The sequence below is a fragment of the Lipotes vexillifer genome, unplaced genomic scaffold (assembly GCF_000442215.2).
Source record: "Lipotes vexillifer unplaced genomic scaffold, Lipotes_vexillifer_v1.1 scaffold621, whole genome shotgun sequence".
NCBI lineage: Eukaryota > Metazoa > Chordata > Mammalia > Artiodactyla > Lipotidae > Lipotes > Lipotes vexillifer.
In genome coordinates, this window is record NW_006792411.1 from 241113 (window position 1) to 258976 (window position 17864).

Genomic DNA, 17864 nt, shown 5'->3' on the forward strand with positions numbered 1-17864 from the left:
ACGTGGGATCCTCCCGGACCGGGGCACGAACCCGTGTCCCCTGCATCGGCAGGCGGACTCTCAACCACTGTGCCACCAGGGAAGCCCTGCTTTGATTAATTTTAAACCAAGTGAACAATTTACTTCTGTAACATCTTTTAATATTACATATTTAGTAAAGTTTTTGCTATAGTTGGTTTGATTTTTTTTTTTTTAATGTTTTCATCATCAAGTAGAGAATTTCCCACTGGCACTATTTTCCTGAAAAATATATATAACAGGAAATAAACAAAAGTATCTGCCAAGTAGAAAATTTTAATTTTTTCTTTAAGCAGCAAACATATTTAGCTCTAAGTAAGATTTGTTTTGTGTTTAGCCTGTCTTCCCTAGGAAACAAAGTCTTAGTTGAAGTTTATGGGCTAAGATATTTTTGTGGGGGTGGGGAAAAGGATACATTTTCAGGGAAGAAAGAATGAAGAAAAGTGAGTAAAAGATAAAACAGGTTATGTGTTGATTAGTTGATGAAAATATTGTGACCAGAGTTCCTCGGGAACCTATTCCTGTATTACCTCTAGGAGCAGTGGTTCAGTATTTGCTAATTCCGTTTTTATGGCCATTTTACAGCACATAACTACCATAAATAATGAGAATCAACTATAGAAGGTGGTGCATTACACACCTGGTTGCTCACTTTTACAGGTTTCCCCAGAGACCACATGGAACCAGCTGTGCTTCAAAGCAGTCCATCTTAGTGGTGGGGGGGGATGGGGACTGAGGGCAAGTGGTTTATATGTTCACTTATTTCTGCATCCCAATTTTAGTGGTTGAAATCTACTCCCGGAGTGTATAACTTTTCCATACTTCTTAGTTGTATTCCCTGGCCTCTTTGAGGAGCTGCTGGGGAAGCCAGAGCTACTATTGGTCCTGTTGGTTGGAGGTAGGGGCTGGCTGGAGCTATGGTAGGCCTTTCCTCCCCCTGAGTGAGGATTTATAACTGCAGTAGCTGTGCGAGTCTTTACTGGGGCTACAAGGCAAGTGGTTGAGCCCAGGGACACTACAAGGCAAGTGGTGGGGTTGGTGGGGGGTTAAACAGGGCCGAGCAGATTCAAGGTGGGGTATGTAGCAGGACTTACATAATTTGCCTAGAAAAAACATAAATATATGTGTTTTAACATACTGAGATTTTAAATTAAATAAGAATGATGTTATATGTAAAATTTTAAAATATCAATTTCACATGGAGAAATTCCAGGTAACTAGAGCTGTCATACTTTTGCCTTCTGGTGGTGTTATATGATAACCTTTTTAACTCCTGGGAGGACACTACCAAATTAGAAGTTGAGGAGCTCCTGCCAAAAATCTGTGTTATTTTATCAGAAAAAGGTTGATATTCATAAAAACTTTCAATATTGTGATAATGATATTTAAAACATGTTACTTTAACATTTTTAAATATGCTGCTTTAACTTAGCAAATAAGTATATTTGTGCTCAGGCCACACAATTCTGATTAAATGAAGATAAATTTATAATCATTTCAGTTTCATTCATCATGACCAGAATGTAAACCTCTTGAGAGACTTCCCAGGGATTTTGTCTTATCCTGTATCCTCTCTAATTTGCTGGTTGCTGCTTCTTTTCGGCTCATTCCTCTCAGGCCACCATCTGTTTCTGTTTCTTCATGTTGCTCTCACCTGTTCATCTCTCAATCATTCCTCATTATTCATTGAAGACTTTTGCAGCTAGCTCAGTGTTTTGCTCTCTGCCCCAAACCCTGCTGTGATGTAGATGACTTCAGCTTCTTTCCCATCCGGTAGTGTTGCTTCCTCTTCTCTACACAAGACACTTCCAGTGGCTTCCTGTCACACGTGAAACAAATTCCGGATTCTTGCCATAGCCCACAGTGTACTGTGCTACTTCTCTGACCTTATTTCCTATCCCTTTTCATTCATCTCAGCTACATACACTGACCTCCTTGCTATTGAGTATTACCAATATGTTTTCACTTTAGGGCCTTTGCGCTTCTCTTCTGCTAGGAATGCTTTCTCCCAGATGTTTATGTAGTACTCCGTCACTTCAATCAGTTCTGTACCCAGATGTCTCTACCTCTTTTGACCTTCCTATCCAAAATAACATCCTTATCCTACTTTATTTTTCTTCACAGTACTTATTACCTCTTGATGTTTATTTGTTTATTCCACTAGAATAGGGAAGAAATAAGCTTTATGTGCTTTGTTCACTGCTGTATCTTTATCTCATCTGCCTGGCAAAACCTAAACTGAAGGAATTCAGAGTTTTCTCTTAATTTGTCAAGTGATTAAAGAAATTGCACACTTCTTTAGATAGGTGCCATTGCCAACTAAGATATCTTTTCTTTTTTTTTTTTTAACCTTAACTGAGCCCTCAGCATGGCTCAGTGATTTGTGTTATTTTAGTAATTCTTTTAAAAAAAATTTTTTTTATTTTAGTAATTCTTATCTTTTGACTTCCAAACACTTACTGAACTGTTTTCCTTGCATGTGTTCTCCCACATGTACCCCTAATTTAGTGACTAAACTTAAACTCATCACTTCCATCCACTCCCGACCCTGGCTCTCTTTGTGTGTCTCATCACTGTCCACTCAATTGCCTAGGCTTGCATCCTGGGACTTCTCCTTAACTTTTTCTTTTTTCTCTCACCAGCATCCATATAGTCATCAAATTCTGTCACTTCTACCTTCTGCTTATCCCAATTAGTCCAGTTATTTCTCTTACCCTTGCTGTTTTAACTCCTGTCATCATTTGCCCAGATTCATGCTACAGTTTTATTTGGGCACCTTGTTTCCTCTCTGGCTTTCTAAAAGATTTGATTATGTCTGTGCTTTGCTTAAAGTCTGCAGTGACTTTCATTGCTGCTGGGATTAAAATCAATGTGATTTATCAGGCTCTTCATAATCTGGGTCCTGCCTGTCTCAGTAGCCTCATCTCGTACCACTGACTGTCTTATAGCTGTATAGAACTTTTTTTCAGCTCTTAAATGAGCCATGTTTTCTTCCTCCCCCCCGCCCCGCCCGCTGCACATGCTTTCCCCTTTCTCTTGACACTCTCTGCTCTGTTCCATCCTAGAATGTTAGGAACTCTCGCTAATTTCTTTGTAGTGTTTATTATAGCACTTGTCATTCCTTATTCTAATTGCTTGTTTTACTGTCTTTCCCTGCATAGGCTATAGATTTCTGGAGGACTGGGAATATATATGTTTTGCTCAGTATTGTATTCTTAACTCCTAATACATAGGTGCCATATTGTAGGCCTTCAAATATTTGTTGACTGAATAAATACTTATGGAGTTGGATATTAAGGGGAATATAAAAGAATTGATTATCCAGACATTCATTTCTTTATACTTGAAATGGTGTACATATACTTGGATCAAAATTATTTAATATTTATCTTTTTATTTCCTCCATGCTCCAAAGATAGTTTAAGATAATGGTAAAAATAAATGTAGGACAATAAATGGAAACACAAGTGAATATTGTATATACAATACAAGTTTTGGTCTTATGTACTTACTAGAGGTGGCCACAGATCTTTGAAGGACACTGTGGCAGAGACTACTAGTTGTCTTGTATCTCTTCTTTCCTTCTTCTGCAGTAATAGAATACCTGAAATGTTTTGCTGGGCATTGGCCACCTGAATAAGAATAGATTTACTAGAATCTCTTGCAGCTAGGTATGGTTAAGTGATTATGTTCTGGGCAATTGAATGTAAGTGAATGTGGTACGTGTAACATATATGCACATGGGTGGAGCTGAAGAAGCCATCTTAGACCGTAAAGTGATTGGGTGAGTGGAGGCAAATGTAACAACAAGATGGAAGGAACCTGAGTCCCTGATACACCATGGAACACCAACTAGTCCTAGAGCATTGCCTTGAATTTTTTTTTGCTTGAGAGAAAAATAAACATCTATATGGTTTAAGCCATTGTTTTTGGATTTCAGTCACTTGCAGCTGAACTTCTTGTACGACTATCAAAGCTTATTTGACAGATGGATCATGTACCCTTCTGGGAACTCTTTCCTACTCTCCTGCTGGGGATTGTTGGGGGGCCTTTGCAGTTCATATCAAGCTGGTGATTTGCATTGCCTCTTAAGCAAATGTGAATCATCAGCTTGATATGAGTTGTAAAGGCACCCCAACAAACTTGGCTATTGGTTTCATGTCTTCCTCAGATTTTTGGAATGTATGTTATTAAAAGGAAATAAAAGTAAACAAGCAATTGCATAGAATCAACAAAGAACCAGAGTAAGAAAAAGGAAGTCCTACTCATAAAGAATTTAAAAGCAGGATATGCTTTAAGTCACTTAAGAAATCACCTGGATCCAGAGATGAAGTTTGGTGTGTGTATCTATTTACTTAACTAAAAATTACTTCAGGAGTCTGTGCATTCACAAATACACAGACTTTAAAAGTGAGCTTTGTCCCTCCTTTCAAAATCAGAGAATAAACACATCTTTTTAGAAAAAACAAACAAACCTGGTTGACTCATTCTTAAATTTGATCTCTATAAGCTTTCCTTTATGAATTTTAATAGCATTAAAGATATTTAGTAAGTGAAGGTACTTTTAAATAAGTAGCTTCGTTTAGGAATTAATAACTATAAAAATGGTTACCAAAATATTATTTCATAACACTTTGGCAATAAATACCAAGTTTTTTAAAGAAGTTCATTTGCTGTAACCTAGACATTTTGTTCCTAGAACTCTTTGCTGGTAGGGAATAGAGTAATTATATTTCACTGAAATGTAAGTTTGTATTCAAAATGAGATTATTAAAATTTGGTGTAGCCTTAATTTTATACAATGTTTTGGAAAGTTATTTAATCATATGAAAAAAATAATTGGGCAAGATACGTTTAATGAGACAGTTCAACGGAATAAAATAAATGGTCCAGGAAGTAATATGAATGCATAAATGGACCTAATGTATGTGATCAGGGGGTAATTCAAAATAGTGGGCAAAAGACAGACTATACAAGAAGGAAATGGTGTTGAAGCAGCTGGGTAGCCATCTGTGAAAAAATGTTGATCCATATCTCACCAGATAGGTTCAAGATTAATTTCAGTGTATCATACAGGTGAATGTAAAAAGATGGAACAAAAACACCTCAAATTTGGGTAAGACCTTGTTTTTATATAAAATCCATCATAAGAGAAAAATTGGTAAGGTTTTCTGCATGAGAAAAAGAAGAAAAACATGCATGGTATTAAAAAAACACCATAGGGCTTCCCTGGTGGCGCAGTGGTTGAGAGTCCGCCTGCTGATGCAGGGGACACGGGTTTGTGCCCCGGTCTGGGAAGATCCCACATGCCGCGGAGTGGCTGGGCCCATGAGCCATGGCCGCTAAGCCTGCGCGAATATTTACATTACAATCACAGGCAAAGGGCTCAGTTTTCTAATATATAAAGAATTTGTAGACATTAGCAATAAAAAAATAACCCAACAGAAAAATCAAAAAAGGATAGGAGCAAAAAGGGCACACAAAAGGACATATGTATTACTTTAAAATATGGAAAATTTTGACTTTACATTCATGAGAGAAATACAAATTAAAACTTCACTGAGATACCAGTTTTCAGATTCCAGTAAATTGTAAAGTTTAATATCACCCTGAATTATCTATATGTATATAGACACTCTCATTTACTGATGATAGGAGTATAAATTGTTTCAGTTTCATTGGAAGGCAATTTTGTAATAGCTATCAAAATTGTAAATTCATATTCTTTAAGGTAGTAATTTGACTTTTACTGGTGTATATTATAACTGAACATGTGTGCAGTGATGTGTACAAGATTGTTAATTGCAGCATTTTTGTAACAGCAAAAAATTATAAACAGCCTTAGTGTCCCTCAGTGGGGGGAAGTATGAAAATAATGTGGTATATTCAGCAGCTGTAAAGAGAGATTAAGGAAGGTCTTTATATCTGACGTGAAAAGATCTCTAAGATATATTATTAAATGAAAAAAGCTAGGTTTAACAATATAACAGTGCAGTATGCTCCATATGTGTAAAAGAGTTGGGAGGAGAATGTATAGTCATACATACATTTAAAAAGTCTCTGGAATGACACAAACTGTTAACAGCATGGGTGTGTATGTTCTTGTGTGCATACATGGAAGGAAGTGAGTAGGTTAGGGCTAGGCATAGCCGCCTTTGCACAATGAGAAAAAAGAGAAATAGGTGCTGTTTCCTCCAGAACTTCTACTTCTGTTTCTTAAAAATTTTATTATGATATGCTAATTTTGTTAGCACCAGGCAGTTGGCAGCCATTCACTGGAAAATTTTAATGTAAATAGATAGATAACAGAAGGATTTGGGGGTGGGGGGAAATTCTAGACTAAGCTTTTTATTCTATTAAGCTTTTTCTCTAGGAAATTTAATTTAACCTTTAGTTCATTTATGATTTTTTAATAATAATAGTTGCATACTTGTATTAAAAATATCTGATTTTGTTAAGATCATCTTGTAATTTATTTCAGGTAAAATTTTTATTACTCATTAAGAAAGTGATACAGCTTGATGGCTGTGCCTCTTTTTTTTGTATTTTGAACCATATGACCCCAAAATATATAGTTATATGAAAATATGTTGTAATGAAAAAGTAAACTACAAAACTACACATTCAATATCATTTTTCTTTTACTAAAATATTATATATATACATAAATATATAAGTTAATACCTGTGTTTATATAATAGTTATAATTGTAGATATTTACTATATATTATATATGTATATGTCATATGTATCTATATATAAATGTTTAGTAAAATAATAAATGCATGTCCATGTAGGTTTGTATGCATGTATCTGAAGTGCATGTGTTAGGAAAAAGGGCTAGAAGGAATTAGACCAAATTGTAGTATCTCTTTGTGGTAGGATTTCAGATGATTTTTAAATATTTTCTTTATAGGCATTTGTATTTTTCCACTTTTTATATTATGTAAAATTGATGATAAATGTTTTAGTGGTATTTCTCTAAGAATTTTTACTGAAGCTTCTTTTTTCCTTCATGAAAAGAGTTTTTCAGCTTATATCTTTAATGGATACCGGATTGCCTCAGTGTTCTAATGAGAAAATAGAACTTGCAGTTCTGTGGTTCTTGGATCAGTTTCGTAAAACATATGTTGGTGATCAACTTCAGCGAACCTCAAAGGTAGGTTTTTACTAGAGATTAAAATTAATGTTATTGAAGATGAAGAAAGGTGTTCACATGTAACAGCTTTAAGCTGAATGATATATTTGGGCAATTTCTACATAAGAAATTTAGTTGATCAATTGAAGTCAATTGATTAATTGGTATTGAAGGCGATGTGAGATTGCTTGTTTTATGCCTAGATTTACCATTGTCTTTGAAGATTGATTGGCAGAGTTAGAGAATATTTTTTATGTGGTTAGTCATTAGTTAAGATTATTTTAAACACCTTAATTAATTTTGCCTTATTGTATTTCAAGGTTTAGAACATACGATTTACTCTTTTAGTAGTTCTGAGAGTTTTGGTGGGGTTTTTTTGATACTTATTTATGTGGTTTCCAGTGTATTTTCCACTCATTCCTTGGCACTTTTACATGATAAATGATGAGGACAAGAAGAGTAAGACATGCCTTTGAGAGGCCACAGTTAACTTAGTGAAGGGAACACTTCTACTATGGTAATTGAAAGTTTAGCATTAGCAAGTTCAGATGAATTGATCTTAAGGCATTAAGGTATTATTGAGGGCATTTATGTGAACCCTAACCAGATATTTAGTAGTACTTGGACACTGAGTAAGATCTGTGAGGTCTTTTTTTTTTTCTTTTCTTCCTAGAATAATAACTCTTTCCAAAACCTTCTCTGTTGGAAGTCCTAAGGATATTCTTATCTCCTTTGGATTTATAGTTTGTATTAGTAATGTTAAGAGATTAAGTTCTAGAATAAGCTTTTTATATTGAACTGAGCTTTTTTTCCCCTGGGAAACTTAGCTTAACCTTCAGTTCATTTATAGTTTTCTGTTAATAGTAGTTGTATAGTAGTATGAAAAGTATTTGATTTTGTTAAGATCATCCTTTAGTTTACTTCAGGTAAAATTTTCTTTGCTTTTTAAGAAGGTGATGTAGTTTGATGCTTTCTTTGTGAAATGCATTGTGATATTTTATTGCCATTTAGGATTTGTTTTCATTCAGGATTAATATCAAAAAAATTTTCTTAGAATTAAGCTGACCTTGAATGAGACCACTAGGGAGAAAAAGGAGTAGCTAGATATAACTGTTTTAGGTTGACAGTAAGACAAATTAGAATCAGACAAAAATTACATGGTATAAAATTTATACAGGTTACACATTGAATTATGATAAACTGTCTTGTTTTAAATGTACCCAGAGAGTTTATTTTGCTTTTGCAAAAGTGAATACTCTTGAAACAGTGCTTATCTAATATCCATTTGGTCTGGGTCCTAAATCAGAACAGTGTAATATGGAGTGGAAAAGCCTTAAAATTATTGTGGTTAAAGCACTTGGAAATAATTATGTAAAATGAAATCAATTGTTTTAGGGCAATGGGTTTGAGAAGGTTTTTTTCTGAAGATTCTTGTATGTATATAACTTTTAATATAAGGTAGTTGTGAAAAAAGTGAATTATAAAAGATAAGTTTTTCTTTTTTGAAATTGCTTACATATTAGGAGAAAATAAACACATCATCAGACTGGTGTTGATTCTTTTATTTTAATTTTACTCTAACATTTTTGGTGGATCTTATCCTGTTTTCCAAGAGAATAAGGTGATTTTATTTCTGAGGCATTCCTACTGCATAACCTTGAAGTGAAGCCAAAGCTTTCCACTTTTCTTTTCTTTTTTTTTTGGCTTGTCTGCTGATCTGCCTTAGTAGGAACTGTTTTGGGGGTCCTTATTGTGTGCCCTGGCACTCTTCTAGGAACTCTTCACATTCTCTCTAGGTCTTATAACAAGCCTGCAAGTTTGGTATTATTGTTCCCATTTTACAAATGAAAGAACAGACTGTCTAAGACATTTATAAGTTCTCTACATACTGTTTTTCTGTCAACCAACTAAGGAGGACCACATGGAAAATATTTTTTGGTGAGAGCATTCCGGATTATGGCAAAAAAAGGGAGAGCATTAGGTTAAAGTAAGCGAATAATGTTCAATGTGTACTTATTTTGTACCAGGAACTTTCCTAAGCTCTCTTAAGCATTATGTCATTTAAATGGATCATATAGAGTATGACTTAAAGTTCTTCCCAGTCTCTTTTCTATGTATGTCATCAGTTTTATGCTTCACTACTCCATACTTGTATTGCATACTTTATGTGTACTAAATTTTTTTCAGCTCATTTAACAGTCTACATTCTCTTTCAATTCTGGACCTTTGGGAAAAAAATGTTTCCTTTGCCTAGGACACTATATTTTTTAAATTCAGCTTCCACTTCCCTGCCTTACTTAGCTAACTTCTACTTTTCTTTCACATCAGATACCCCATCCTTTAGGATGCTCTTTAACTTAAATTCTGGGAGAGTTTCTGTCCCCTATTTTAGGATTATTATTCTGCATTGTAATTATTTCTTAGCAAAACATATAGAGACTATAATTTGGGTTAGGACTGTTCTGTCTTCTTTATTGTTATCACCTCCACATGCTTGGCATATTCCTTGTATGCTTTCTACTAGATAATGATTGAATGTATATATTTAGTAGAATTTCATAGGAATTGGGTCTAGATATCATGTATAATACTTTCAGGTAATAAAGGGTATGTTCTTGAGTTGGAAAATGATGCTGACTTTAGTGAAATTGTTTGACAGTTTTTTTTTAAAGATATATTAATTGATTTATTTTTAATTAATTTATTTAATTTATTTATTTTTGGCTGCACTGGGTCTTTGTTGCTGCACACAGGCTTTCTCTAGTTGCGGCGAGTGGGGGCTACTCTTTGTTGTGGTGCGCGGCCTTCTCATTATGGTGGCTTCTCTAGGCACGGGCTCTAGGCGTGCGGGCTCAGTAGTTGTGGCATGCGGGCTTCAGTAGTTGTGGCTCACGGGCTCTAGAGCACAGGCTCAGTAGTTGTGGCTCATGGGCTTAGTTGCTCCGTGGCATGTGGGATCTTCCCGGACCAGGGCTCGAACCTGTGTCCCCTGCATTGGCAGGCGGATTCTTAACTGCTGAGCCACCAGGGAAGCCCTGTTTGACAATTTTAAGTAAGGTATACCATTAATAAGCATCTTAAAAATTCTATAAAAGCCTTCATATGCAAAATAATATAATTTATAGAAATAAATGCTCCAGGAACCAAGGTGGGAATCATTGAAGTGATTGTATAGAAATATGTCCTATAAGTGAGAAAGAGAAATCATAAATAGTAGCCGTAGGCATTAATTGAGCAATTAGTCTGTGCCAAAGACTTTGCTCAGCACTTGACAGGCATCTTAATTTCATCTCACAGAAACTTCATGGAAATAGTTACCTTTATTAACATCCCCACCACTTTTTACAGATATGGAAACTGAGGCTTGGAATAGTTAATTAATGTGATTAAGTGGTTGAACCTGGATTTGAACCCAGGACACTTGATAGAGCCTTTGATGCTAACCACTTTGCTGTATTGCCTCCTGTTGGATCTTTGACTGGGGTATTGAATGGGCCTTTCAAGCTCAACAGGTTCTAAAAAGAAACATGGTCTTCTAAAATGCTTTCTACCTACTTTTCTATTTTGAGGAAGAATGACTTTGAACCCAAAATTTCCACTTTGCTCTTATTTCTTATGTTTAATCTGTCACCTATTCTTACTGATTTTATTTCCTAAATATCTCTCAGTTCCACTCCTTTCTCAGGAGTGGAACTTTCCTTTTTATTCTTGTTACTGCTTACAATTCTCACTAGATTTCAAAAGTCTTCTGGTTGTACTCTTTGTTTCCTTTTTGCCTTCTTCCAGTCCATTTTCCATACTGCCACCAGAGTAATCTTTTCTTCGGTAGAAAACCAGAGAGAATAGTGTAATGAATAGTCACACATCCATCTTCCAGCTTTGTCCAATCTGAAAGCTTTGCCATATTTACTTCAGATCTGTATATTTTAAAATTAAATATTGAAAACATATTGCTCTGATTCTATTTGCCTCACTTCTTGCCCAAAAGTAACCACTGCCCTAAATTTAGTGTGATTTTCATGCACGATATCGTTCTTTCCCACATTTCTATATATTTATTAACAAAGCATAGTATTATTAACTTTATAGAGAATTATTAGGCAGAAACTTGCCTTTTTTGATCAACATTGCTTTTGAGATTTATCCATGTTGATACATGTAGTTTTTGTTTGTTTGTTTGTTTTAAAGAACAGGTGTCATTCTTTTTTTTTTAATTTATTTGTTTTATTTAGTTATTTTTGGCTATGTTGGTTCTTCGTTGCTATGCACAGGGTTTCTCTAGTTGCGGTGAGTGGGAGCTACTCTTCGTTGTGGTTCATGGACTTATTGCGGTGGCTTCTCTTGTTGCAGTGAACAGGCTCTAGGTGCACGGGCTTCAGTAGTTGCAGCACACGGGCTTAGTAATTGTGGCTCGCAGGCTCTAGAGTGCAGGCTCAGTAGCTGTGGCGCACAGGCTTAGTTGCTCCGTGGCATGTGGCATCTTCTGGGACCAGGGCTTGAACCCGTGTGCCCTGCGTTGACAGGCAGATTCTTAACCGCTGCGCCATTAGGGAAGCCCTGATACGTATAGTTTTAAGTATTTTAATTATTTAATGGTATTACAATATATTACTGTGCCATTATATATTTTTTAATATACATTAGGTGTTTCCAGGTTTAACGTTTACAAAAAATACTGCAGTATGTATACTAATACCTATTTCCTCATGCATATGTATGAGTATCTTTTTTTTTTTTTTTTGCGGTACGTGGGCCTCTCACTTTTGTGGCCTCTCCCGCTGCGGAGCACAGGCTCCGGACGCGCAGGCTCAGTGGCCATGGCTCACAGGCCCAGCCGCTCCGCGGCATGTGGGATCTTCTTGGACCGGGGCACGAACCCGTGTCCCCTGCATCGGCAGGTGGACTCTCAACCACTGTGCCACCAGGGAAGGAAGCCCTGTATGATTTTCTTGAAGGTAAATACCAGGAGTGGAATTGCTAGATTGTGGAATGTTCATATCTTCAGCTTTACAAGGTATTATCAAGTTGCCCTCCTAAGTGTTGTAACAGTTTATTCTTCCTCCCCCAGCAGAGTAGGTGTGTATTGCTGTATATTGTCATAATACTTACTTTTGTCAGTCTTTAAATTTTGCCATTCTTCAGGGAACACATTTCTTACTGTGCCATTTCTCTGCTTAAAATTATTATTGATTTCCCATTATTTACAAAATAAATTTCTTCTTGTGGTCAAACTTCACCTACCTTTGCAACTTTTTCTTTTGATACTGCATTCTATTCTATGACATGATGTATATGTGCTGCTGTGTATTTATTTCCTGCTTGCATATTTCAATTATCCAATGAATATTAATAAGTAACTACTTTATATTAAGGCCAGGGATACAAAGGCAAATAGGATGGTCCATCTCCCCAGTAAGTTTATAAATTAAAGAGGGAAGATAACAAATAAAAAAAATAGAAAATTTATCCATTTATCCAAATTTGGAAAATTTGGAAAATTTGGAAAATTTATCCAAATAAGGAAAAGACAGACTGTTAAATAAATGCTGCTGGGATGTTTTTTTATATCTATGTAAAAATTATATTATTCACAGCACACAAATATCAAATCCAACTAAGTTAGAGGACTCTTAGTGTGAAAAGTAGAAGATTATGATTTAGGGGTAGGGAAGGATTTTTTTAAGACATAAAAAGCCCAAAGTATAGCTACAAAGGTTGATAAATTCTACCCATTTTAAAAGTAAAAACTTCTGTGGATAAAAAAGATACAGTAAACAAAGTAAAAAGACAACCTGTAGACAGGTTGTAAGATATTTGTAATACATGTAACTTAAAGAGAATCAATATTCAGTTATATAAACAATTTCTGTGAATCAATAAGAGAAAAACAACTCAGTAGAAAAATGGGCAAAAGATGTGAGTAAACAATTCACAGAAGAGGAAATCACAGTTGCTGATAAATATGAAGAAATGTTCATCCTATTGTGGACTCGAGAATGCAAATTAAAGCTACAGTGAGATATCATACCTGTTAGCTGGAAACAGTTACAAAGTCTGACAAGTGTTAAGTATTTGTCAGGAAGTAAAATAGCAAACACTCTGCACTGCTGGTAGAATCCAAATTGGTAAAATTGCTTTGGAAAACAGTTTAGCAATATTTAAGAAAGTTAAAAATGCATATACTCTTGGATCAGGGAACATAAATTCTAAGAACATACTTTAAAGATGCTCACATGTACAGATGACATATTTAAGAGTATTTTGGATACAACATTGTAAATCAACTATACTTCAATAAAATTTTTTAAAAAAGAATATTTCAGGTATACAAACAATTGGAAAACTTAATTTTAAAAATACCATCTACTCTAATACCCCAAAAGCCCTTCATAAAATAGGAATAAATCTAATGAAAGATGTAGAAGACCTGTACAGTGTAAACTCTAAAACATTGTTGTAAAAAATTAAATGAGGCCCAAATAAATGGACATATATATACTATGTTTATGAATTGGAGACTCAGTATCATTAAGATCACTTAAGTAAAGTAAGTGGTAACAGTGTGTCATGAAATAGAGAATATCGATAAAGGGAAATTTTTTAAAAAAGAAACAAATAGAAATTTTGTAGTTGAAAAGTACAATAATTGGTATGAAAAGTATACTAGAGGGGCTCAACAATATATTTAAACTCGCAGAAGAAAGAATTAGCAAATTTGAAGATTGACTGTCTTAGTTTAGGCTGCTATAATACATACCATTGGCTGGGTGGCTTAAACAACAAAAAATTATTTCTCACAGTTTTGGGGGCTGGTAGCTGAGATTAGGGTGCCAGTGTGGTTAGGTTCTTGGTGAGGGCCCTCCTCCTGATAGTGTCCTCACATGTCCTTCTTTGCTCCATGCCAAAAATGAGAGAGTGGTTCTTTGTCTGCTCCTGTTTTTATAAGGGCATTAATCTCATCATGAGGGCCCCACCCTCATGACCTCACCTAACCTTCGTTACTTCCCCTGAACCCCATTTACTAATACCATTCCTTTGGGAGTTAAAGATTTAACATGAATTTTGGGGGACACAAACATGTAGCCCATAACAGATGGCTAGAGATTATAGTATTCAAAAAACAGACAAAAAAGAATGAAGGAGGGCTTTCCTGGTGGCGCAGTGGTTGAGAGTCTGCCTGCCGATGCAGGGGACACGGGTTCATGCTCCAGTCTGGGAAGATCCCACATGCCGCAGAGTGGCTGGGCCCGTGGGCCATGGCCATTGAGCCTGCACGTCTGGAGCCTGTGCTCCGCAACGGGAGAGGCCACAACAGTGAAAGGCCCGCATACCGCAAAAGAAAAAAAAAAAATGAATGAAGGAAAATGAAAAGAGCCTGAGAGAACCGTAGATCCCCGTTAAACACACCAACAAACATATGGAGTACCTGGTAGGAGGAGTAACAAAGAGGACAGCAAGAAAGGAGCAGAGGGCTTCCCTGGTGGCGCAGTGGTTGGGAGTCCGCCTGCTGATGCAGGGGACGCAGGTTCATGCCCCAGTCCGGGAGGATCCCACGTGCCGCGGAGCGGCTGGCCCCGTGAGCCATGGCTGCTGGGCCTGTGCATCCGGAGCCTGTGCTCCGCAGCGGGAGAGGCCACAGCAGTGAGAGGCCCGCGTACAGCAAGGAAAAAAAAACAACAAAAGAAAAGAAAGGAGCAGAAAAATATATTTAAAGCAATAATGGCTTAAAAATTACATTTGTTGAAAAACATTACCCATCAAAGAAGTGTAACAAAAAAGGTCCACACTAAAATCACACCATAGTAAAAATGCTGAAAGACAGACAAAGAGAAAAATTTGAAAGCAACGAGAGAAAAACTACTCCTCACATACAAGGGAACTCCAGTAAGATTAATAGCTGATTTATTTTTAGAAACAGTGAAGGCCAGAAGACGTTTGGATGTCATATTCAAAATGCTGAAAGAAACTGGTAACCAAGAATTCCATATCCAGCAAAACTATCTTTAGAAATGAAAGAATTAAAGACATTTCCAGATAAACAAAATCTGAGAGAATGCATTGCTATCAGAGCTGCCTTATAAGAAATGCTAGATGAGGTACTGCAGGCTGAAAGCAGGTGATCTCAGACAAATTCATACGGATCCATGGAAAAAACCAAGAGCACTAGTGAAGCTAATTAAGCAATTATAAAATACGTACTTCTCTTAACTGATTGAAAAGCAATTGTATATAACAGTTATATATTTTATATACATATACACTGTATCGATAGCATATAACATGTAGAGATATTGATAGCAGCACACAGAAGTTGGGTGGGGAAAAAAGAAAAATGAAGGTGGGGGGAAGCAAAGTTGTGGAAATGACACAAGGTGGTAACTCAAATATAAGAATAAAGAGAACTAGAAATGGTAAATAAGAATGTTTATCTAGCAAACACTTTAAACATATTCTTTTCTTTTTTCTCAACTTCTTTGAAAGACAAAATTATGTAAAGAAATAATTACCATAGTTTATTGTTGGGTTTGTAATATGTAGTTGTAATATGTTACAACGTACAATAACAATATTACAAAAGGGGAGCAAAAAGAATAGAGCTATGTAGGAGCAACATTTCTTTATCTCATTGGAACTAAGTTAGTATAAATCTGAGGTAGATTCTTTTAAGATGTATATACTGAGCCCAAAGGCAACCACCCAGAAAGTTATCAAAAAAATGTATAGTGAAAAAAGTCATTAAAGTTTTTAAAATGTTACATTAGAAAATATTCGCTTAATGCAAAAGAAAGCAGTACAGGAAAGCTAGAGGAACAAAAGACAGTAGACATTTTTTAAAAAGTAAAATGGCTGACATAAATCTATCAATAATAACATTACATTTAGAATGGATTATATAATCTAACCAATAGGCAGAGATTGTCAGATTAAAAAAAAAAACTGTCCAACATGCTATCTACAAAACACACTTTTTAAATTCAAAGATACAAGTAGATTGAAAGTAAAGGGATGGCAAAAGATATACAGACAGCAACCATAAAAAAGTTGGAGTTGGGCTTCCCTGGTGGTGCAGTGGTTGAGAGTCCGCCTGCCGATTCATGCCCCGGTCTAGGAAGATCCCACATGCCGCGGAGCGGCTGGGCCCGTGAGCCATGACCCCTGAGCCTGCGCATCTGGAGCCTGTGCTCCGCAACGGGAGAGGCCACAACAGTGAGAGGCCCACGTACCGCCAAAAAAAAAAAAAAAAGTTGGAGTGACTATACTAATATCAAACAAAATATTAACACACTTCTAAATAACCAATGAGTCAAAGAAGAAATAAGAAGGGAAATTAGGAAATACTTCTAGGTGAAGGGAAATGAAGACACAACATACCCTAACTTATAAGATTCATTTAAAGCAGTACTTAGGGCTAACTTTATAGCTATAAACACCTACATTAAAAAAGAGGAAACATCTTTAATAGCCTAACGTTCTACCTTAACACTGGAAAAATAAGAAACTAAACCTAAAGTAAGCAGAAGGAAGGATATAATAAAGTAAGAATAGAAACTAATATAATAGAAATTATAATTCATGGGAAATTAAATCACTATAATTCAGGAGAATTCATTTCAATACTATAATGACATACCACTTCACTCACCCCTAGGATGGATATAATCATAAAGACAGATAATAACATATCGGTAAAGATGTGGAGAAGTTGGACCTTCATACAGTGTTGGAATGTAAAATGGTGCAGCTAGTTTGGAAAACAGATTGGAAGTTCTTCAAAAAGTTGAACATAGAGTTGCCATATGATCCAGTAATTCCAGTCCTCTGTATATAACCAAGAGAAATGAAAGCACACATCCACATAAAAACTTTACACACTATTCGTAGAAGCATTCCTAGTAGTCATTAAGTCAAAAAAATCCAAATATCCATCAACTGAAGAGAGGATAAATAAAATGTGGTATATCCCTAAATGGAACATTATTCAGTCATAAAAAGGAGTGAAGTATTGATACATGCTACACCATGGATCATCCTTGAAAACATTACGCTAAGTAAAAGAAGCCAGTCACAGAAGAACAAATACTTACAGGAAATTTCCAGAATAGATATATATATAGAAACAGAATGTAGATTATTGTTTAGTAAAGGTTTCTTTATGTTGTGTTGAAAATATTCAAAAATTGATAGTGGTGATGGTTGCAAATATCTGTTAATATACTAAAAACCAATTAATTGTACACTTTAAATGTGTGATTGTATGAATGTCTCAACTACTACCAAAAAAGGACTAAAGTTCACTTTTAAAATGGGGAAAAGATTTAAACAAGCACAACTAAAGAAGATATCTAAATGGCCAATAATGACATTAAAAAATGCTCAACATTGTTAATCATCAGAGAAATATGAAAGAAGTATGATTTCACACCCGCCAAAATGGCTGAAAATGAAAAGACTGATAAACCCAAGCCTGATGATGGTGTGGAATATATGAAACTATGATATGTTGCTGATGGTAGTGTAAACTGATGTATCCGTTTTGGAAAACTATTTGATGAATCTACTAAAGCTGAACAGAGCTTACTCTATAGTTCATCAATCAGTTTCACTCTTAGGTATTTACCCAGAAGAAATAAGTTTATATATCCAAGTGACTTATATAGGAATGTTCATAGTAGCTTCATTTATAATGTCCCCAAACTGGAAATCTGTG

The 17864-nt window shown here is 35.6% G+C and overlaps 1 protein-coding gene across 1 annotated transcript in view; it reads left to right on the forward strand.

Annotated features, from left to right (window-relative positions):
• The window catches only part of RANBP17 (RAN binding protein 17), a 317091-nt gene that overhangs the window by 74689 nt on the left and 224538 nt on the right, over positions 1-17864 (forward strand). Inside the window, exon 14 of the mRNA XM_007465527.1 lies at positions 7042-7177. Coding sequence (XP_007465589.1) covers positions 7042-7177 — 136 coding nt within the window. The remainder of the gene's footprint in view (positions 1-7041; positions 7178-17864) is intronic.